Source organism: Tamandua tetradactyla, chromosome X (genome assembly GCF_023851605.1).
Source record: "Tamandua tetradactyla isolate mTamTet1 chromosome X, mTamTet1.pri, whole genome shotgun sequence".
Classification (NCBI taxonomy): Eukaryota; Metazoa; Chordata; class Mammalia; order Pilosa; family Myrmecophagidae; genus Tamandua; species Tamandua tetradactyla.
The window spans coordinates 171,885,971-171,909,886 of NC_135353.1; the positions used below are offsets into that span (position 1 = coordinate 171,885,971).

General features: G+C 38.2%; 1 protein-coding gene across 1 annotated transcript in view; it reads left to right on the forward strand.

Moving 5' to 3' along the window:
• PRKX (protein kinase cAMP-dependent X-linked catalytic subunit) overlaps positions 1-22,058 on the forward strand; it is a 98,879-nt gene extending 76,821 nt beyond the window's left edge. The window contains exons 7-11 of the mRNA XM_077147041.1: positions 3,835-3,930; positions 8,034-8,091; positions 12,327-12,404; positions 15,820-15,967; positions 17,738-22,058. Coding sequence (XP_077003156.1) covers positions 3,835-3,930; positions 8,034-8,091; positions 12,327-12,404; positions 15,820-15,945 — 358 coding nt within the window. The 3' untranslated portion in view covers positions 15,946-15,967; positions 17,738-22,058. The remainder of the gene's footprint in view (positions 1-3,834; positions 3,931-8,033; positions 8,092-12,326; positions 12,405-15,819; positions 15,968-17,737) is intronic.
• Positions 22,059-23,916: the final 1,858 nt, after the last annotated feature.

Consider the following 23,916-nt stretch of genomic DNA (forward strand, 5'->3'; position numbering starts at 1 on the left):
TGCCTTTTCATGTGTTTGTGTTTTGCTTTAATCCATCATCTAACTCTCTCATTAAGTACAAGATCCACCATTGGGTTGGGAAAAGTCTGCCGTAGAATTCAAGTTGGACCTGAGATCATAACTGGGATAATTGTTTTCACTGCATGAGAAATGAAATGCTTGAGGTCAGATGAAAATTGCATGGAAAATTCTGACACAGCGTCACTCACAGGCTTTTGTGGGAGTCCAGGCTCAGTCCTAAATCCATCCATCACGCTGTCCATTTCCATCCATTCCCAGGCTAAGATGCCTTCTGGTGTCAAACCTTCCAGAACAGTCTGTAGCGAGCATGGAATTTGTCGGTTTTTGGAGTCTCATCAATTGTGGAACAATTCCCCAGTGTTTTGGTCACAGGACCCGTTTCTGCCCCTAAAAATTATTTATGACCCCCAAAGAGCATTCATTTATGTCACATCTCTGACATTATTTACTGTGTTAGCAATTAAAATGGAGTTAAAAATAAATGCATTAATTTATATAAAATATCAGAGTCATTAATGGCTAACATCATTGAATTTTTTTTTTAACTTTTCTATTGTTTAGTATGACATACATACAAAGCAAAGAAATAAAAAAGCAACAGTTTTCAAAGCACTCTTCGACAAGTAGTTACAGGACAGATCCCAGAGTTTGTCATGGGTTACCAGGTGATCCACTCAGCTTTTTCCTCCTAGTTGCCCCAGAATATAGCAGGCTACTGGGTTTAAATATTTTTTATCACCACAATTGACTTTTTTCTCCCCCTTTTTTTTTTGGTGAAAAATAACACATACAAAAAAGCAATAAATGTCAAAGCACAATTTGTTGTAGAACATATTTCAGAGTTTGACATGAGTTACAATTCCACAATTTTAGGTTTTTACTTCTTTAGGTGCCCTAAGACACTGGAGACTGAAAGAGATATCAATTTAATGATTCAGTATTCATATTCATTTGTTAAGTCCTATCTTCTCTGTATAACTCCGCCATCACCTTTGATCTTTCCATCCCTCTCTTTAGGGGTGTTTGGGCTATGAGTCATTGACTTTTTTTAATGGAAAGAATAACCATGTTTTCTAGCATAAAAAAATATTTAGTGAGAAGCATGGCTTTGCTTGACATTTCTGAATGATTTCTTTAATATCTAGTATCATGAGGGCAGCTGGATTCCTCGATCTCCTTTATCACGCTATCTGGTACAATATGTTGTTTTGGTCTAAGCATAGGAGGAAATCTCATCACCTCTCAGATTTGTAGTTGGGAAAAGACATTCTGAAAGTCGTTAAAATTCTTAGGGAACCCCAGGGTTCCTCAGGACCCACTTTGAGAACCACTTCTTTCGTGCCCCAGGCTTTTTCCCCGTGTATTACTCTCTACTTGTTGCATATCCCAAAGCAGTGTTCTTGCTGCTTCAGCCAATTCTTGCAACCCCTCTCTCTTGCCTCAAATCCTTTTCCAGAGCTCCTGCTTCTCAAGACCAACCCCCCCACCAAACAGGTATAATTTGAGTAGCTGCAACATTAGCTGATGGATTAAAGGATGGGGAAAGGTGATGCCATGCTCGGGTGCATCTTCCTGGACAACCCATTTTACTGAAAGAGCGAGAGTTGTAGACCTGTTAGAGTAACGTTTTTATGGATGAATTGTGGAGGAAATGGGAAAAGTGACATGAGATTTTAAGACCGTCTTTTGCCTGCTTTCATTCAGATTAGCAGGTGGGATGACCTCTCTCCGTCTTTTCTAAATCTGCAGAACCAACCCTCATTCACCATGTTGTAAGAGTTGGAAGCTGTCTGGAGGACAGAAAGTTGAGACTTTTCTAAGGCACTTTTCCCCAGTCCCTGGGATTCACGCTTTCTACACTGATTTTTCTTCTGGGCAGAATCAGTCCCTGTTCACTCATTGCCGGCACATACTTATGGATTATGCCACTGCTAAAATCCTTTTCCTGTCATGTTGTCATGGAATGCCTGCTTTCCAAGACCTGCTTTGTTGAATAATCTCCATAGATGCTTGTAGGTAGGATGACACATTTTCTCCCAGAGTTTGATGTTCCATTTCTGAGCTTGTACATTTCCACGATGAGATCATAGAACTGAATGTATTCAGACGGGGCTGCTACCCAATCCCAGAGGAAAGAGGAGTAGGGTCCTGGCCACCCCTTTTAGAAAAAGATTCTGGCCAGGGAAAGGGGGCTGGCTTGGAGGATTGGATGCCTGCCTTTATTCAGACCTGGCTTTCAATACAGATTTTTGATAAATATGCTTTTAGCAGTTGCGGTTAGGAGATCTCGATAACCAATAACTCAAAAAGACGCAGCTGTTGAACCATCTCAACACTGCTTCCCTTCATTCATCTCCAAGTGTAAAACAGAAGAACTGAGATTTTATTGAGGAGAAAAGGTGCCATATTATATGCCATATCGTACTTAGCTAAAGTTTCACATTTCTTTTAAAAATCTTCACTTTGCCTGATTAGTCTGGTTCCACTTTCACCCTGACTTTCCCATTGATTTTTATTGTCCACATTTCTGTTCTTCATCTAGAAAAATGTTTTTACTGTCCCTTCTCTGTAGCCCATTTGGTGAGTTACTGTGTATATTCTGTGGATTAGTTTCCCAGGGGTTCCCTGATGAAGTATGACAAATTGAGAGGCTTGAAACTAAAGAAATGTTGTTTGTTTGGTCTGGTTTTAAATATCAGAAAGTGGTTTGGAATAAACAATCGTTACTGTTCATAGAAATCCATTTTTATGCATCAAGATTTCATTTGAAAACTCCATTTTATGATATTTCCATGGCTTCTGTCCCCAAATGAGAACAGTGAATTGCAAAGAAGCTAGTTAGAAAATAGGTTTTTGAAATGATATCTTTCCCTTGGATGACAGGAAAAAATATCGGCAGCATAATTTCTCATTTCTACTATATGTTGGGTTTTCTTGGATTGCCTATTGGTCTTGATAATTTTAGGTATCTTTCTGCAGCTTATTTCAGATTCTTGCTCTATTTAGAAAACAAAGTTCTGTTGGTTTCTTGATCAAGGCTACAGCTTTTAGCACTTGCCTTTTCAGATCTCGCTGCTGTTTTCAGGGCTCTGCTTGAATATATTTCCATCTTTCCTTTTGACCACAGCTTGATAAATTTGTCTGTGAGATGCTAATTAGTAGATATTTTCAGCTTTGAGAGCCATATAATCTCTATCACAACTACTAAACTCTGCCGCAGTTGTCTGAAAGCAGCTGTAGACAGTGCATCACCAAATGAGTGTGGATGTGTGCCAATATCTCTTTATTTATAGATACAAGGCAGGGGCTGGATTTGCCAATGCCCAGACATAGCTTTATTGCCAAAGAGTTAGAATCCAGCCACAACTTCACTGATTCATCTGTCGGGCAAGGGAGACGGACAAAGAAGCTTCAGGGACAGTCTCAACTTCAGTCATGGTGCCTAATGAACCACAGCAAAATTTAGGAAGCATTTCCATCCAATGTGTGAAGCTGTAGTTTAAAAATAGGATGGGAGGAACCCTCAAAGAAGTTACCCTTCCCATCTTCACCAGACACCACCACCTGATGGTCTTGCTTCCATCATTTGGAACCTTCTCCTGCGTTTGGGTTTCCAGATTTTCAGACCCATCCATAAATATCCATCCACTTGAACCGTCCATCTTGACATCTCAATGATTTCACTATGGGAGAAAGAGGGCATGAGAAATAAATTGCTTTCTTCCTATTTAAAGCAGCCACAGTAACCGTGACAAAAGAGGGATTTTTCCCTACTTGTTCTCCACTGAAAATAGATGTTTATTTTTCTGACAGGTTCCCTCCATTTTTTGATGACAACCCATTTGGCATCTATCAGAAAATTCTTGCAGCCAAAATAGATTTCCCGAAACACTTGGATTTCCATGTAAAGTAAGTTGTTTCCCTTCTCGTTGGGTGTGTTTATTTTTAACATGTCCAAAATCACAGTTAAAGCATTTGCTGAGCAGGATACCATACTTCATTATTGAATGAGCTGTGTTTCATCTATTTTGAACAGTAGTCTTTTCCACAAAAAAAAGGGGAGGGGGTGCTTTCATTATTTTCTTTTAATGATGCTTAATCTTTTAAGAGCTCTTCCTATTTTTTAAGGGATAAACGATATTAAAATAAGCAAAATAAAATCATTCCTTCTGTTTTCTACAAGACCAGTTTTCGTATTTGACCAGAATGTCTCGTGCTCTACCCCAGCAAGTTTTACAACTGGCAGAACTGTGGACGCGTTTATCTTTTCTCCTGCTTAAATGGCACTCATCTTTTAATGTCCTTTTAAATGCTAAAATTAGGAATTATGAGTGTTTCATCAAAACATTTGCTTTGCTGGATATGAGTACTTTGGGCATATTTCATTTCATTTGTGTTTATATGAAGAGAGAAGAAGTTTCTTCTTAAATAATAAATTAAGTTTTCTCATGTTTCAGATACTTTACTCAGTCCAGTCACATCTTAGCCTTTTTTTGCACTTGATGAGTTCTGTTTATTACTGGTTTTACTGGGTTTCTCAGATGAGTTGCAGGCCATGTGAATTGTGGAATGGAGCGAAATCAGTTTCATTGAGAACTAAATTTGGGAGCTGGAGGACCTGGGGTATTTTTTTGGGCTAGTCTCCTACTTGCGACACCTGACCACATCCAACTGAGCTGTGGGGGGAGGTGTCAGTGTGACCCCCAATGAGAGGCTCTCTGTGTGAACAAAAGACTGAGCTTTTTTCCTAGTGCAAGATTCGCCATTGCATTTGACATGCCAGGCACATTCGAAAGGATTTTAGCAAGAGAAGAGGGTTCCATTCAAAAGGAAATAAATCCAGAAGGGACACCCTAACCAAGGAATACTTTCAGAAATAAGCTTATTATTTTTTTTGCAAGGGTTTAATTTTGTCCATAAATAAGCCGATATTTAATCCTAGCAGAGTCAGCTTTAAGAACATACACTAATAGGGGCAGGCAGTGGTGTAAATAATAGGGGGGAAAAAGGTTTATTTGAGAATGCTTTGAGGATGTAATAGTGTTTTATGTTTTTGAATTTTTTTAAATGGTTGGTATGTCAAAAAAGAGGAAGGAGGAACTCAAATAAGAACTGGAAAGGTATTTTTCAGTGCTCTTTCCTTTCCTGTCCTGCCCCAAAGTATTTCCCCCATCCCAAGATGGACACAGAGTCCCAGCCTTCGATGAGCTAATGTTGTGTTTTCCCCTTGGAGACAGAGAGGTGGTTTAAGTACAACCCATCTCTCGTCAGACTTTGCCTGGCAGAGTTTTAGGAAACTCTGTGGTCATAGCTCATCTTTGCCAAAGTTTCAGATGAGTAGGAACCAGGAATGGCATGAGAGTCCTGCAGCCATGAGGCTATCTGACTGGTTTGAGTCTTTCTCACTCGTACCATCTCACACACACTGAGGCATATATGTATTTATATGTATGGATTTAATCTATCGGTGATGTATTTGCATGCTTTTACAAATAAGACAAATTACAACAGAAACACAATCAGATGCAACCTGATTAAATATTTAGTTCAGTACTGAGCTTTTGATATTTAATACAATATAAAGCAATAGCAAAAAAAATTTTTTTTAATGTATTTGATTTGCATACTATAAAGATTTGGCTAAAATTTCATCATTTGGGTAGCAATAATATTCTTTTTGTACCTGCAACACTTCGATTCTGATACATGAAATGGTAATAACCTATTGATAATTCAGACTTGAGAACTAAATATTTCATTCTTTTTACCCTATGCAGAATAGAGTCAATCTTTTTAAATTAGTATTTATAATATTAAAATTCATGTTTGTCCATATGGATTAGTGATCAAGTTATTAAACATGTACTCTAACTAAATCATTTGGGTTAGTACAAATATGACAGGATTGTTAAGAGCTACCCATAATTACATAACACTATTGCTGATAGTGAAAAGGGTAGAAAAAGATTATATTAGAATTAATTTCAACTAATTATTAGTTATAATCTGATGCTACGTAGTTACACTTCCTATGGTAAAAAAGTATCTGATGATGTTTTATTTCTAGCTTATTTTTGCTGTTAACTCATGGTCAAAGCAAAGTCATACCTCTACGGCTATATCAAATAGCAATTACAACAACTATTTCAATATCCAAATCAACTCCCTTTCCTTTCCCCTAAACCCAATCACATTTTTAAATTAACACTAACCCCCCCAAAAAAAATCAATCTGTCTCTCATATTAGAAATGAGCAAATTTACAAAACCAAACCAAAGGAATCTTGATTACAACTGTGAACTACCAGCCTGAGACAGATTTTATTCTTTAGTACTTGTGTTCTAGTTTGCTAGCTGCTGGAACACAATCTACCAGAAACAGAATGGCTTTCAAAAAGGGGAATTTAATAAGTTGCTGGTTTACAGTTCTAAGGCCGAGAAAATGTCCCAATTAAAACAAGTTTATAGAAACGTCTAATTTAAGGCGTCCAGGGAAAGATACCTTGGTTCAAGAAGGCTGGTGATACTCAACGTTTCTCTCTCAGCTGGAAGGACACAGGGTGAACATGGTGGCATCTGCTCATTTTCTCATGGCTCTCTAATGTTTCCTCTTTTAAGGGATTAACAAATGGGAGTCACAACTCCATGGAAGCTCTCTGAGCAAAAGTTACCACCCACAATGGGGTGGGCCACATCTCCATGGAAACAATCAAAAAGCTCCCACCCAGCAATATTGAATGAGGATTAAAGGACATGGCTTTTCTGGGATCTAGTGCAGATTTAAACCTGCACAACTTGTCTGAAACTTTTTGGGTTACAGAAAGATAACAGCTAATCTGACGAAAATGTATAAAGCTGCAAATATTCCAGTATTGCCACTGAGACACATTTTTAGTGCAGGAAAGCTGAGAACCTTAAAGCTGGGTCATGAATATTTCACTATCCAGGGGAATTTCAATATGTGTCATATATCTGGATATTATTTAGGCATGATATATTACACATGTTAAATGTACACACACGTATGTATATTTTTATATTTTCATTTGATCTCTGGTTCATTTCATTCCCATCCATTTTTTTTTTAATTAATTTTTAAATTTTTTTTAAATACCAAAAAAGAAAACCCCAAACACATGCAAACACTCATAACTTTTGATCATTCTGTTCTACATATATAATCAGTAATTCACAATATCATCACATAGTTGCATATTCATCATCACGATCCTTTCTTGGAACATTTGCCTCTATCAAGAAAAAGAAATAAAAAGAAAACAGAAAAGAATTCATGCATACCATACCCCCCTCCCCTCCCCCTCACCGATCACCAGCATTTCACTCTAAATTTATTTTAACATTTGTTCCCTCTTTTCTTCCTCTCTATTTCATACATTCCCATCAATTTTAACTTAGCACAAGCCCATTTTTGGGAAGCATTGAACCCTGTTTTCAACTTTCCATCCTCCTAGAGCTGGTCTGTTGTCTTCTGGCATGTTTTGTTACTGAAGTTGAAGATATAATACGAAAGTCATAATAATTTGTGTGGTTATGGGAAGACGAGTGTTTTAAAACAATAAACACCTAAGTAAGTAGACCCATGGGGCAAAGCCTAACTATTTATTTTGATAAAAACAGATGGCTTCTATTTTCCAGGGATAATCTGACAGGTATATTTATTTTAAGCATCTTTACCCTCAAGGCATGCACATGTTTTTTCAAGCTCAGATTGAAAATCTCCTTTTTTAAATTTTTTACAACCCTTTCTCTTAGCTCAGGCAAGATAGGCATGCATCCCGACATTTCCTAAACTATCTAAGAGCTGGTAATACTATGAGACAAGTGCTAGGAAACGTTTTGCCAAAATGAAGATTGAACTGCTGTCCAAATGCATATGTGGTAGTGAGTCGTTTTATTTTAATCTCTTGCTGTGTTGTATTTGCTTGGGTCATTGTGCAATATGCGTAATTGTTTGGTTTTGTTTTTTTTCTGTTTTTTTTTCCCCGCAAATAGAGACCTCATTAAAAAACTACTGGTTGTTGACAGGACAAGGCGATTAGGAAACATGAAGGTTAGTGTCTATTCCATCTGTGCTACGTGGTATCCAATGTAAGTTTCTGTCCTTTGACATCATCAATTTATGCTTCTAGCTATAAACAAAAGCGCAGAGATAATGGTTCATCGTTGCCCAAATGCTAAGCCTGAATATCTGGACATAGAGAACCAAAGAGACTCTATGCCCAGCTCTCTTCCCTGCCAAACAAACAAATAACTCAAAAACAATTTAGAAGTTTTCAGTTGTTTTTTTGCCTGCCTGCTCTCTCTCTCTCATTTTCTAGTTTCATTGAGATATAATTCAGATACTGTATAATTCAACCATTTTAAATTATACTATTCCGTGTTACATTCAAAGTAACGCTTCAGCTATCACCACAGTCAAATTTAAAACATTTTTCTAACTCCAAAAAGACACTTCTCATTCTTTAGTACCCACCTCCCCAACCCCTGGAAACCACTCATCTGCTTTCTGCATATATAGGTTTGCTTATTCCGGACATTTCATAGAAATAGAATCATAGAATATGGAAACTTTTTTGTGTCTGGCTTATTTCACTCAGTGTAATATCTTCACGGTCCATCCACATTGCCACATGCATCAGAACTCCATTTCTTTTCAGTGTGTGAATGCAACCTATTGTGTTCATCCATTTGTCTATTCATGGACACTTGGGTTGTTTCCACATTTTGGCAATGGTGGATAATGCCGTTGGGAAGACGGTGTGCCAGTGGTTTTTGTGGTTTGATCATCATTTTAGAAGTTAAACATCACTGGTAATTTTCACCCATTTTTCATGGGGAGGGAAGTATGGTTTAAAAGTTGTGCCTTCGATGGATGGCACCTTGTCTGACTTCTTCACTTCTGATTGGGCGTCATTCAATCTGACAGAGTTCATGGAGATTTTGCTCGTGATTCCAATTGTGCAGGACCACACAGGGACTTAAGCATCGTGCAATGGCCTTCTAAATAAGTGCCGAGGTGTGAACCCTCTGTTTAGGTGGTTAGCCGTCCATTCTTGCCATTATCTGTGGATGTGGGTGAGTGCATTTGGAGCTGTAAAGAGTGACCTCAAAGCTAAACTCTTGGGCGTCCCCAGTGGAAGAAGCAAGTCTGTGATGTAGATGAGTTTTTCATCAAATGTTTTTGACATTTGATGAAAAATCATTGCTAAGCTAACAAAATCACTGGCCATCTTATGTTGCGATAGGAGCTGGTAGAATCTGCATCATCTATAACCCCATGCTAAGGTGATGCAATATATATAGTGATGGATTGAATCTGGAATGTGTGGGAACTTCCAGCACTAAAAATTCCAACCGCAGTCCCCTCAGCCTTTTATTTAAAAAAAATGGCTTTATTTTTTAGAACAGTTTTAGATTTACAGAAAAATTGAGAAGCTAGTACAGAGAGTTCGACGGATTCCACACCTAACTTCTATTACAAACACGTCTATATGGTGCATTACAATTAATACACTGTTATTGATACATGACTGCTAATCAAATCACAAACATTATCATAATTCCTTAGTTTTTCCTTAATGCCTTTTTTTCTGTCCAGGATCCCACATTACGTTTAGCCATCATGTCTCTTTAAGCTCCTCCAAGCTGTGAAGTTTCTCAGACTTTCCTTGTTTTGGATGACCTTGAGAATTTTGAGGAGTGCTACTTCAGTATTTTGTAGGATATTCTTTGGAATTTGTCTGCTTTTTCTCAAGATTAGAATGGGGTTATGGATTTGGGGGAGGGCCCTCACTTTTTTCCCCACCCCAAATGAAGAACCCAAAACCCATAGAAACTAAAAAAAGCTGTATTTTCTCTGCGTCTTCTCTCTGTTTCTAACATGTTATATCACCAGTCTAATTTATTAGTAGGAATTCTTGGGTCAGGTGCCTTTTTGTTTCATATACAGGAGCAAAAAATAATTCGTTCTTTCATATCCACATTTTGCTAAAAGCTTAATGGCAAGATGTAGTGTCTGCTGAACATGATTTTGGAGCCCAACATTAGTTTAACATGAAACTTTGCCTCACCACTTGTAGACGTCTGCTCCCTTTATTAGCTCCTGTAAAAAGGGATATCAGTGATGGTTCCATCGTTCAACTTCAACCTTTAAAACACACTGCCTTGGTGGTTAGCAGCCAAACTGAAGTCGAAAAGCCTGACCATTGTGTTCCCAGCAGTACCTGTACATGTCTTTGGGGAGACCCACTCTCAGCTTTGGACACTTGGCACAAGGAAGTGGGCTAGGTCCATTCAGACAAGCTCAAGATTTGCAGGGCTGCAGGCTCAGAGATGATACAGCTGGTGTACAGACTGCTCATCCAGTTCTGTCCATCCGAGCTGTAGTCTCAAACCATCCTTGTCATACCCTTCACATCAATGGACAAGTCTGGTTCAATGCCACCGACCTTTGGCAGTGAACAAAGGCTGTGGGTACATGGAGATGCCCAACATTCAGGGTCAGCCAGAGGTGGAGTAGTGGCCAAGCTATGTTCCCTAGATTGGGGAACAATCCACTTTTCCCATCCAAGGAATCTGGAGAAACTCCATAAGCATCACAGTTGGGTCTTAAAGTATGGTGCTGGAGGTGGGTTGAAAGGGCTCAAGAAACACCCTGATTAAAATGAAAATGCATTTATGAGCTGCAGGAGACCCAGTGTGTGTGTCCATTATTCTTTAACCAAGGCTCCAGCCAGCTCTTTTCCATACCTCCTGGGTCAGGGAGTGTCCCTGCCTTCTGGGGCATTTGTTGGCACTTTGGGGCTTCCAGCTTCTCCATCCATGATGTTCCCCGTCAATTTATTTCTAGTGAGAACCCCAGTCCCTTTGCTCGGCATCCAGCAGCCTGCCAAGTCCTCTCCACCCTGCCTTTCTCCTGTTAGGAGTCGCTGGTCTTCAGGAAAGCCCCTCGCTGGGGCCATGTTGCATTGATCCCTGCCTGCCACATGTCCTTCACCATCAGAACGCACTGTTGATAATTCTCCACTTGCAGTGTTTTCCATTTTCTTCTGAAAGCCTTCTCATTCTGTTTACTTACCTCACCCTTTGCGAAGTTGCTCTGTCCACCACACGTGTACAGTTTCTAGCCCTTTTTCTTCCACTTGTTTTCATATTTGTTGACTCTTTTATCATATCTACCTTGGTATCTGGATTAGATTTTTAGGCACTTGAGGGTAAAAGTCAAGTTTTATTTGAATTTGCCTTCTCTTAGCACCTCTCAAGATAGCACTCAATAAGTAGTCTTGCTATGATTTAGACGAGGATGGAATATATTTCCCTAGTAAGCATATAGAGGCGTCTAAACAGGAGGACTAGAAAAAAGTCCTAGAAAAGAGTTGGTATCATTATTTCTTTCCTTCTTGAGATAATTTACAGTGCTTTATTTTTTATAAGATGACATAAAATTAAAACTTAAAATAATATGAACTGATACACACTTAAGAAAACACTAAATTCAGATGCATTGCATCTTGTTTCACAGAGTTTGTATGTTTATATCCTCTACCTCCCCATACCACATTGAAATATTTTTTTTTTAATTGGCACAAGTGAACTAAAAGGGGAGCAGGGTACAGTGGAAAATAAAACACTTTGGGGGGATTTTAAGAAGTCAAGAAGCAGATATTGTCACCATCTTGTCCCAGTACCATATTTGAGATTAGAGTAGACCTGCCTGAGTTCTGAGGGGTGAGAGCAGGTGGCAGCTATGACAACCGAGCAGGTGACTTAAACATCTCTAATGCTGTTGGCCCAGGTTTATCAGGGGATGACAAGACCCTCCAAAATCAGGGATATCAAAGGGTGGGTTCCTGACATGGGACCGGGGAATGAGATAAAGTAGGAGGCAGCATTCCAAGAAACGTGAAGCTGTCTCAGTCAGTAAATTGAATGACAGAAATAATACCAAATAAGCTTGTCTAGATGAAAACAACTAACAGACTCAGAAATTACCAGGTGTCTACCCTTATGTCCAGAGCGGAATTGAATTTATACTTTATTCTTTGATCCAGAACAGTGTACAAATGAAAGCAATAATTGGATTTGTCTCTACTGTAAAGGAAAGTAAATGAAACACAAATGAATATGTTTATATCTGTTCATTCGTGGTTCATGCTCCAGGGATAAATACTCAACGCAACTTGTTTTGTTTGTTTGTATAGTCAATAATGTAGATCTTTCCTTGAAATATCTTCTTTCTTGCTTTGTCAAAACTCTGTGTACTGATGACCCATGTTTCTCTTGAAGAATGGAGCTGATGATGTGAAACGCCATCGGTGGTACCGATCTGTGGACTGGGGAACCGTCCCACAGAGAAAATTGAAGGTACAACATACGTTAATGGGTGACTCTTATGGCCTCTGCGTAAAAGGCTGACTCTGATTCTGGGACTTGTTTTTTGGGTGGGCTGGTACCCAGTTGAACTCTACAAAGCAACCAATAATGTCAAATCATTAATAAGCCAAATTCCCTATGGATATCTGCAATCCATCCATTCTCCATCCCTTGCTAGTTCTGGAATGATGGTCGGTGTCTTTTCTTCCTCTGATTAATGGGGAATGGTGAATGGAGAATGCATTTGCCATTTGTGGTCATTCTTGGGTGATTCTGGTAGAGTCAAAGCAGCCATTGAAACATCTTTTGAGGGGCTGTATATGTATGTACATATATATAGGTATATAGAGGTATATAATGACAGGTGAGCTCAAGAGGACTCTTTTTAATCTTGGCTGTACTTTAGACTCAATGCGTAACCTTTTAAAATGCTGATGCCCAATCTCCACCCCAGAACAATTGAATCAGCTTCTCTGGGAATAGAGCCTAGGATGAGGCATTGATTTATTTTGTTCTATGGTTTAATTTTTTACATATTTTATAGTATGAAATTGATTTTGTGTAAAAAAAATTAATAGGTAATATATTTACATTGTCCAAAAAGTTATAATTTAACATGTCTCACTCCCTTTTTGCTGTCCTCTCCCTGCTACCTATAGGTAACCAATTTTCTTAAATTTTTGTGTGTATCCCTTCCATGTCTTTATGCAAATACATAAGAATAAATATACTCTTGTCTCCTCCCCTTTCTTAACACAAGACATAGACTAGTACAGTATTCTGTTCTTTCTTTCTTTTATTTTTTTTTTCACTTTCCCATAAAACCTTTCCACCCTGATACCTAGGGAATTTACTCATCCTTTCTGAACTGCAGAATGCCCCATTATGTGGTTGTTTTGTACGTATTTAACTTATACTTCTACGGAGAAACACTTTCCCTGTTTCCAATCTTTTGTGACAACTCAAAGTCTAGTGCCTTACATTTGCGTGAAGATAAATACTCAGAAATGAGATTATTGGGTCAAAAGATAAATGCATTAGAAATTTTTTGACATTTAGAAACATATATGTAACATATTGTAACTTTTTAAAAGTTCACCAGATGATGAGACTTGGCACTAAAGCTGTTGGCTAAGCCAGAAGAAGCTTCTGGAAGCCTGGAGTCACCTCTCTTCTGTCCATTTATGGTTGCCTGGTTTATCGAAATAGGTCAATTACAGATGGAGGCATTATAGAAACAAGGACAAGACACTATTAAAGTAACTTTATTTTAAATGTTTCTTTTATTCTTTGGAAATTAAAAAAAAAACTTTTATGGAACCAAAATAAGATTTTCTATACATGGGTAGACCCATTTTCTGATGGAAGATGTTTGAAGCGAGTAAGGGATAGTGCATGCATGGCTTTTTCCAGTAGAAGGGTCTGCCCAGTCTGATGCTTCAAAGGAGAAACATGTGGGAAGGTGATTTTATTGCAAGTGTACTGGCAAGAAACTGGAGGAATCTTCCCCAAACCACTTTGAAGTAAGTTGGGGTTTTTATAGGTAGAGAAAGAGGTTAACATTAAACTAAGACACAGTCACATATTGTTTGCTCTCATTCTTTGATGCTGTTTTGTCTTGTTTCCTTGATTCTTTGGTTGCATCTTGCTTTTCTCAAGTTATTTCTTAAATGCAGAACTTTATAATCATAGATAATCAGCCATGGCAGTCTTCTTTCTTTTGATATTCCATAATCTGGGATGACATTTTATCTGCTTCTTATAGACCAAAGCTGATTTTTTGTGGAAAACTAAAAACAAGATTTCCGTTAAGAGTTTACAAAGGAATGCCAAGTCCTAAGAAGAAACATTATTTAAAGATACTTGACCATTGATATTGTTTATGCTTTTTGGCTATTTCTTTTTCTAGAAGCTTCTTTTAAACTAACATAAGAAATACCCGCTAGTTTCCTGAACTAGCCTTGTACAAGCACCCTTTGCCGAAAGTTCTTCACATTTTTGACACTACCAGAAATTTAGTTTTTGTCTTGTCAACCGTATTTGCATTTTGTTGCATGCACAATCATTGCTGATTTGCCATGTTGTAGAGGAGTGACAAAAGATGTTTTTTTATTTTTACTTTTTTTAAAAAAATGGCATTTGTTACATTATAAGTTTACAGTTTTAAGGCCATAAAAATGTCCAAACTAAGGCATCCAAGGAAAAATACCTTGACTCAAGTAAGGCCAATCTGGGAAGGCACGTGGCTGGTGTCTGCTGGCCCATTGGTTTCTGGTTTCAAAACAGCTTCCCCAGGGGCATTTCTTTCTGCATCTCCAAAGGTCTCTAGCTGTGTGGGCTCTGAAGCTTTTTCCAAAATGGGTCGCTCTTAAAGGACTGTACTAAGCAATCCCACCTTGAGTGGGTGGAGACACATCTCCATGGAAACCATCTAATCAAAAGTTACCACCCACAATTGGGTGGGTCACAGAGAGATGTATTTTTTCACAAATATTTTTTACCTGAGTCCACGTTCTGTACTCAGTTTAGTGAACGCTAACCTCACTGACCCTCAGGTTTCCTCATTGTGAAATAAGAGATCCTACAATGGAGGTAGAAGCATGGTGATCTCAACACACTTAGAAACTTCTCAATTAAACATAACAATTTCATAAAAGTTTGGAGAATTGGTTGATACCTGTGGGAATTACAGAGTCTTTGAGTTGCGCATGCCTGGATCAGTAATCTGTTCCAGGGGTCAGCAAACTATGGCCCATGGACCAAATCCAGCCCACAACCTGTTTGTGTAAACACGATTTTATTGGCACTTTAACCATGCCCATTTATTTACACATTGGCTGTGGTGGCTTTTGGGCTCCCAGGACAGAGTTTGAGTAGCTTCGAGCAACCAACTATTTGACCTGCAAAATTGAAATACATTTACTGTCTGGCCCTTTACAGGAAACAGATCCCTGTGCCAAACCAGGGCCCTCAGTTGATTGATACAGGGTTGAGTCCTGGCATAAGCTTACAAAAACCTAACTCCATTGCTTTTTCCATCTTGCTGGTATTTTCCAAAGTCTGGCCATTAAGTCATCTGCATAAGAATCTCCCTGACCCAGTCTGAGAATCTGCATTTAACAAGCCCTAAATGTGAGTCTCACTCTGGAGTGTAGGAAACCAGCCTCACGTACAAGATTTCTTCCCTAAATCTTTCAAATTTCATGTGCATTCATCAGACCAAATAACGGATAATCTCACTTGGTAGCAATCGTTTCATTCCAGATGGTCAACTTCATGCAAAGAAAAGCAGACTGATTTTTTGGTTTCAAATCGTGTCCGTTTTCATGTGAAGTAACAAAAGTAAAATGACGTACTTGATGCCAAAGCGTGAGCTTTTCCTTTCTAACTGTGGGTTTCACAACAGCCACCCATTGTGCCCAAAATCTCCAACGATTGTGATACCTCAAACTTCGAATCTTATCCCGAAGATGAGTGGAACGAGACTTCTCCTGTGCCACCAAAAGATTTGGAAATCTTCAAGAACTTCTGAGAACAGTAATCCGCATCTGAAAGTAGGTCTTTACCTCTAGTAATTAAAACCAGGGAGGTTTCATACTTTATGTGGAATCCGTGAAACTTAATGTGAGATGAACAAAAAAATGATTGAGTCTATTGTTTCCTTGAAACTTTAAAGGTCTATTTTTCTTATGTATAGGTACAAGAGATCTTTTAGTTACTGCCCATGTAAATTACTCCTTTATACCATGTAAATCAGGTCTTTGTCCCAATAAAATCCAAGCAAGGAAACTATCAAGTCAAGAAAAAATATCAAAATGCCTTTAGTGGTACTTCTGGTCATTGGCGTATCTGGTTTTTCCTATTTTTTTTCTCCAGTGACAATGAAGAGGAGTGAAAAAGTAATTGTTTAACCATCATTTATAGCTGGCAGAATTGCTGGCATATCTGCTAACAGATATGGTACTTGTCTGCTGGCATTTCCATGGAATTATGGAGAGGATAACTGGATAAAAGTGAAAATAATCGAGAACAAGATGGCTCTGTCCATGAGAAAATAATGTCTGCTTGGCATACTTTTATCACACAATACCTGATATTCCCTTTTTTGATTGTGACTAGTCTGTCTTCAAATAAAGAAGCGCCTGACTTAGCTTTTTAGCATGCCCAAAGCTAGTGAATTCCAGTTACGGGTTTTAGAAATCATAAGATGTCCCTGGTTAACCTTTTCTTTTTTAATTCCGTAACTTAGATTTTATCCAATTTATCCAGAACATGTTATGGAGCATTTTCATCCATTAAATCTTTTCAAAGATTAAAAGACTTTGTTTGGTTTTAAAATGAAGAATTCTTACTTGATACGCAAAGGAATAAAGGCTTTCCCTCATTTAGGTCCCTGAAGGGTGACATTTAAAGAAATAAAATGCTTCCATGCAAGAGATTTTGCTTTATATTTGAACAGTTCTATCACATTATGTCTTCAGCTAAGCAGGGTGGGGGCGCAGATTGGAATAATCTTTTCCAGTGCGATGTATATTGCTAGGAAATTGTGTAGAAATACAATTTTCAAAAGTAGAAGACTTTCAAATGTACTTCAAATGCCTGGTGATGGGGGCCCTGTTTGAAGAAAATCCCTTATGAATTTTTGGAACTCAATAGAACCTTTCATGATAAATTTGTATTTTTCTCTCCTTTTCTGAAAGCCAGACACAATCCAGCAGTAATTTTGCTGAAGATAATGTGCTCATGAGCTAAACAAAGACGTCTCTGTGCCACTGGTGTTTTCAGCCAAGAGTAATTAGGTGTGACAATTCCTTTCAGGAAGATATTTCTTCATGACCCTAAATCTTTCCCCATAGATAAGATTCGCATTAAGCTGAATTACTACATTCAGGAGCTGATTAATAGCTGTATGAGCTAACCATACTTGCTTTTTGTTTGCGTTTCCTTGTATGATTTTCAGCAGAGCTGGAGAGATGTCAGGGAAAGCCCAATTCATTTGCCTTTTATTTTATTTTTAATGAACTGTTCACTGCCTTCTGAGATTGTATTGCCGAGCCCAATGAAATGGGGAATCCTATTTTTGGCATGCAATTAATCTCCTTCCTTTGCATGTGGAGGGTGAGATAATTCTATAGCATGGGTAACCTACTTTAAAATACTATTCAGTTTCTCCGGTTAGGTACATCCCCTTAGAATTCGGATTTGTGGATCCACGCAACCAGAATAGCAAAGAAAATTCAGTGTCTTTTACTTCTGCCTTATTATGACACATTTACTAAATTATTTGAAAACTAACAAATTCCTTTGTCTTTTTTTCGTTCTAGAAATGGGATTACTTGAACCTGCCTGAGTCAGAAAGCACACATGGGATATGAAGAATATGTGTTCTTGGAGTGGAAAAGGACAATTCTTCATTTATTTAAATCCATTTGTATTTAAAGAGATTGGAGAGCAGTTGGTATTCATGGACTTAGCCTTTTTTAAGCAACTGGAAATCTGCACAGTAGGAAGTTTTGAAAAACTGGTTTTGTTTTCAGTTTTGTCTTATATTTTAGTATTGGGTTCGTACTGTGATATCTCCATTTTTCTCAGACTTAACTTTATAAATTTGAACTAAACCTGTTCAGTCGTAATAACAGATTGTATGTGTGTGCATGTGTCTTGAACATAATATCACTGATGCACTGAATTTGTGCAGTGATATAAAATGTACTTTGAATTTTTATTTTTCAAATGTATGTGTGTTTTTTTTTCCCAGAAGCTGTTCTCTAGGGGAGAAGACTGAACATATGATATATGCATGTTTTATCACCTTAGATGCATTTTGTAGTTATTTAGGAAGAAAATATTACATGGAGGTTTACATCAATATCTCCAGGGCTTCGTGTCTCTTAACTTTGGCCTTAGAAGCAGAAGGAAAGGAAGGAGGTATGGGCTATCAAACTTTAGTCCAAGGACATCCAGTGACCATGTGAAGTCGTTCGAGGAATGCAACATATTCAAGAAATTCTCTGTATCAGGTTGAAAAATGTCACAGTACAATGGCTGCCTGTTAAAATTCCACTTTAAATCTTTTAAACACAAGGTGATTCGCAAAGCTAACGCATAGTTTTTACAATTTGCTCTGAGGCACGGATGGCCGTTTATGAAAAAAAGGTTTTGCCTTTTGGTTTAGGGTAAAATAAAGAAATAAACATTCGATAGCATCCAACATTGTAAGAACTAACCCCACTCAATTCTGCTATTGTGCTTTTCCTTTTAAATGTTAAATTTCAGTCCAATCAACAAACTCCCCGCTCATCGACCAGGAACGCTTGCCTAGAATTATCAGTCAATGACATTTGTAACTTTTGAACAGCTTATGTAAAGATTCCCCCAAAAGCATGCTCCAAAGGTTTTCCCTTTAGGATATTCAGTGGGGCCTCACCTGTAGGTCTGTAAAAACAGGTTTTTGCACGTATATTTCCCAACCTAAGAAATGTAGAGTTCCTTGGAGACTGTACTGTATGCAATTCATTTTCTTTCCCACTTTCATCCTTCTCCTTTCTGAATCTAGAGTTTGTTGTAAGAATCTAAATGGATCTGACATTCTCAGTTTATTCTGACAGCTCAAAAATCAAGTTGTGAAAATCTGTCGTCTGGTTATATGGCCCAACCAAAAATGCCCCCAGAAGAGAGGTGGGGGCAGGGAGAGAGAGTTGAGCATCCCTTAATTCCAAAGCTTCTCTTGCACTTCCACGACCCAGGGTCTCTTGAATGGCCTTGTGTTTACATTGTCCTTGGAAGGTCTCTGCATGCATCCAGGTCCTGGAAAGGGATTTCTGCCTGGAAGACCTGCTGCCTCTCCTGTACACACATAGGGTTAGGCGGAGAGATCTGTTTTGTGCCATTCATGTATCTCTCAAGTAGCAAAATTGAAGGAAACGCAATTGCCTACCACATTGGGGCAGATTTCAGATTGATTCACATCACGCTCAGTCCTTTCCATAGCTTATTCATAAATAAGAAGCCAATGGCTTTGTGTGTTTGAAAGAGGAGTAGTAAACAGAACTTGCACAATCGATGGGCGTTAAAAGACACTTGAAACACAAGGAGCAAAACCTCTTTTCTGCCTCTTCAGAGTCGTACATCACCTAATTCTTCAAATAGGAATCAGTTCAGGTTAGGTGAGAGTAGGTATAACATTGAGTAAAATAAACTTTAAACTGGACAAATCAATGAAAAATTCTTTTAAAGTGTCGAATATGTAAGTCTACTTGCAGGGCCATATTCTCAGTCTGCATGTGAATGGAGATGAGGGCAAAGTTCGCTAAAGGTTTAGCGCCAATTTCAGAAACATTGGGAGTTTAAGTCAGCCAAGTGAGTTATGAACTTAGAGATAAAAGCTTAAGTCTCATGTCATCTGACTCTAAAAATAATTTATAAAAGTTATAATAATCTTTTACCATTATTATTTTGGGAGCTTCTGCTTAAAAAAAAATAACGGGACACTTTCCTTGATTACAGTAAAGAGATTGTACATAGACCGTGAATCCTTATGCCTATTTTTTAAATCAAGTTCTTACTGTCCAGGATTTAATATTGAGATAAAAATAGATTTGGGGATAAAGCCACTGCCTTATTTCTGAAGAAAGCTGCAAGAGAAACAAGTGTTAGCACATTGATGACATTATTCCTTCTAAGCACTCTAATAAACCTTCAGACATTCAAAAACAATTTAGAAATTACCAGGAATTCCAAGAACATTTCATGGGGTTTAAGCCATTTTTGACAATCAAGCACAGTCCAACGTGCCGCACGTAACATGTTAATTGTCCATAACGGCCCATAAATTAAACACTGTGATGTCATTTAAAGGCTGGCTTAATCCAAACAAGTGAATCAACATGGACCAACCATTAAGTAATTTAAGAATAGTTTTCTCTTTCAAGTGGGGAAATTTGGAAATTTTCGTGTACGTGATCAAATACAATCACCATGCACAGTTTTGAGGAAAATTCATAAAAATAATCCCAAAATTTGTATCGGATAAAATTCTAGATTCATTCTGTTGTATGTAATGTTATGAGTTGGCAGCATTTCCTTCTATCTGAATGCTGTAATATCTTTAAGAAAAGCATATACCACAATAAGAAGTCAATAAGGGTGAGTCTTGTTTTCATTTGTGGAAGCATGACCAATGTGCCTTGAAATGTATAAATACAGCCAAGAAGGAAATGAAATCGCAACCGATTACTCAGCATATCATACATTTGCAGTGGTTGCCTTCTAATCTCCTTGCAAGAGAAGTCAGAGAAGCTCAGCATAAACATAGCTATTGCAAATCATGATCTCTGATGCCAACCAAAAGAATAAGCAAAAGTAACTCAATCAATAGGATATGTTTGCAAGCCCCATCATCAAAACACTGCTAAACTTCCACATCAGATCCATGCCTAAGTTTCCAGGACAACCTTTTAATTTCCTTCTAGAACTCTACTCAAAAATTAAATGATTTGGACTCTCTACCCATTAAAAAATCATCAGTAGAGTTAATTACTTGAGTGATTTGGGATACAGTTCCCATTTTTTTATTTGACCTGAGGTGCCTCCAAGTTTGGGAACATTTCAATGGTGAAAAATATGGCTTAATATGCTATTGACTAAAGGGTCTCATGCAAGCAAGCAAAGCCCCAGAGTATTGAAATCATCTTGGTTGACCCAGCTTAGGGACACACTTGAGTCTGATAATTCCCCTCCCTAACCAGTTGATTTTCCATCCCATTCAAACAATCTTGGGAGACCTCAAGCATCTCAGATACTGAGATTTGAAATGGGGTTCCTTGATATTTTGGGGGGATCCATCTACCTAACGTGTTCTTTAAATATGGGGGGGGTCAAATCCTGTAAAGTGTCTACCCCTATTTCTTCAATTTAAGTGAGCAGTCTTCACCTTACAAACTTAATCAGGAAAACATGTCAACAGTTCTCTTCATATTGTATTTGATTAGTCTGATGGTGTGTCTCTGTGTGTGTGTGTGTGTATTGGTAGGAGTGAGGAGTGTTTTTCCAAGCACAACACTTTAGGATCAAGTTTGCCTTGCGAATGCCATGGCCTTGTAACCCACTGGAGCAGAACTTCATGCGAAAAGGGATATTTGCCATCAGGCATCTCTGTAAATCATTGTGTGTTATGAAAGGGTGTTTAGTTTTAATTTGATCTCCCACCATGGGCATGCCTCTTATTTCAGCGAAGGTCATAAAATTGTTGTTTCAACGTGCGGGATTTGAAGTCTCTTGATGTACAGACGCTGCTTCCTTGTCTTTTGAGATTGTCAGCTCTAAAGAACTGTCATAGCCTAATTCTTTTTTTTTGTTTGTTTTTGCACTGGACCACGGCAGCCTTGCCGTGTTTCTGGGAACCCTATAACTGCTATGCTATCATGGGTTGGTGTGCCTTAGCCTCTGGCTTGTCGGAAGTGGGAACCCTGTGAGGTGATCCGAGATTCTCATGCAGAAAAAATTATGCTCAAAATCCTGTCGAGTCCTTGCACAATGAAAATCACTGTGATTTATATATATACACTCTAGGGAAATTTTACTGCTGTCTAATTTATGTAATGAAACTATTGATTCCGGGTTTGTTTAATAAAACTTTGTATCTTTTAAAAAGTCTCAGCCTCCTCTGTTTCTTTTGACTCTGGAAATGCGGAAGCTTTTCTGCTTTCATCTAGTCAAGGAGTCAACCCTCTACACTAAAGGGCCAGACTTTAAATATGTTCAGCTTTGCATGCTATAGGACCTCTGAGGAACAGTGTAGAAGTTGTCCTTGACAATATGTTAATGATTAGGTGTGTCCCCATAAAATGTTATTTGCTAAAACAGTCGGTGCCCCCCCCATCTGACCACTGTCTGATTTTGCAAATAACATTACCAGATTCTTAAAATACCATGAAGTAGGAAATCTGCCCACTTTCAAGGTAGAAGGGAAATCGAGGCAGAGAAAGACTAAGTGACTTACACCAGGTCATGTTATTAATAAATCATGGGGCTGGAATTCTAAACTCCATAAGTCCCTGGACAAGATTCTCTGTTCTCCGATGAAATACTGAATGTCAGTTAATATCTTCAAATGCTGAAGATGGTGAACTGATAGGCGAATTCGAGATTCCCTCTTTGTTTTAAGGCAGAAAACAGCTCTCAAAACTAGATACTCCACCCTTTTGAGACTGAGATTTATTTAAATTGACAGGCAAATTGCATTCCATATTAAATGCAGGGAACAGTTTTCTAAAGGTGTAAAGGTACCAACTCATAAATGTTTGGGCTTTAGATAGTATAAAAATCACAGAAAGCAGGGAATTGCATGCCTTCTTGTTGAGTTTCATCCAGAAGTTTTCAGTTCTCAAGGCCATCACAAAAAAATAGACTCAAGCTTTCATATCTAGTTTTTAATGTCTGGCTTAGAGCCTGTTGCAAATTCAGCATTTATAGCCATCTTGAGGGCAGTGTCTTGGAGATGGACTGGCAAAGCACCAATTCTTCATAATCGTTCCTGGGAAGGACGTTTATAACAAGTACCTCAGAGAAAAAGAAAACATTCCACAAAAGCCAAAGATGAGAAAGTCCTGTCACTCAATGAATGGTGAGGGAAGGAAGATTACTGGGTCTTTTGACATTTGAACTCTGGCAGTTATTTTGCAGGTTGCTTCATTTTATTTAACTGATGGAGAATGGCCAAAATGCCGGAAAGGCTAGCAGGTAAAAGTTAAAATAGCATCTGTTATTTGCAAAGCTCATTTAATAGACTGGAACCGTCCACTCTGTTGTGAACCAATTATGAGAAGCCTTTTCTTTCCAGTTGTCCTTTCTCCCATCAAACCTACACTCACCCCTTACTCTAAGGCAACTTATCCAGTGATATCAGAAACTTATGCCCATATGAGTCATTCGTCTTTCAGAATATAATCTTGAACACAGTTTGGGTTTAACAAGGAATCCTCCAAACCAGAGGTTTTCAAACTCTTAATGTCAATGCAATGAGAAATCTTTGGGACATTTTTTTACCCAGCCTTCTAGGATACCCACATTCAACTGAAAACCGGAGTTTAGGCCATCCCAAACTTGCAATATTGCTTTCAAATGCACTCAGTACCAAATAGGACTTCATCAACATTTTACATTGTGCACTGTCTTACCTCAATGTATTTTTTTAATATCCACAAACTATAAGGCATGACTCACTCTTGGGTCTCCCTGAGCATTTAAAAACACCAGTAGGTAACTGCTCTGAATCTCTTTGCTTTTCCACATTAAATCTGTGCTGGATATCAGTGATTTAACAAGGAAATAATGCCAACTCGGTTTAAAAAAGAAACCTGTTGCTCTCTCTTCCATGACATCAGTGAACTAAAAATTTAATTTTTTTTTTTTTCATTTCTGGCTTTGCATGCCTCACATGGCATACACAAGTCCTCTGGTTGATGTGTGCATTTTTGTGGAACATTTATTGGTGTCCTGTCAT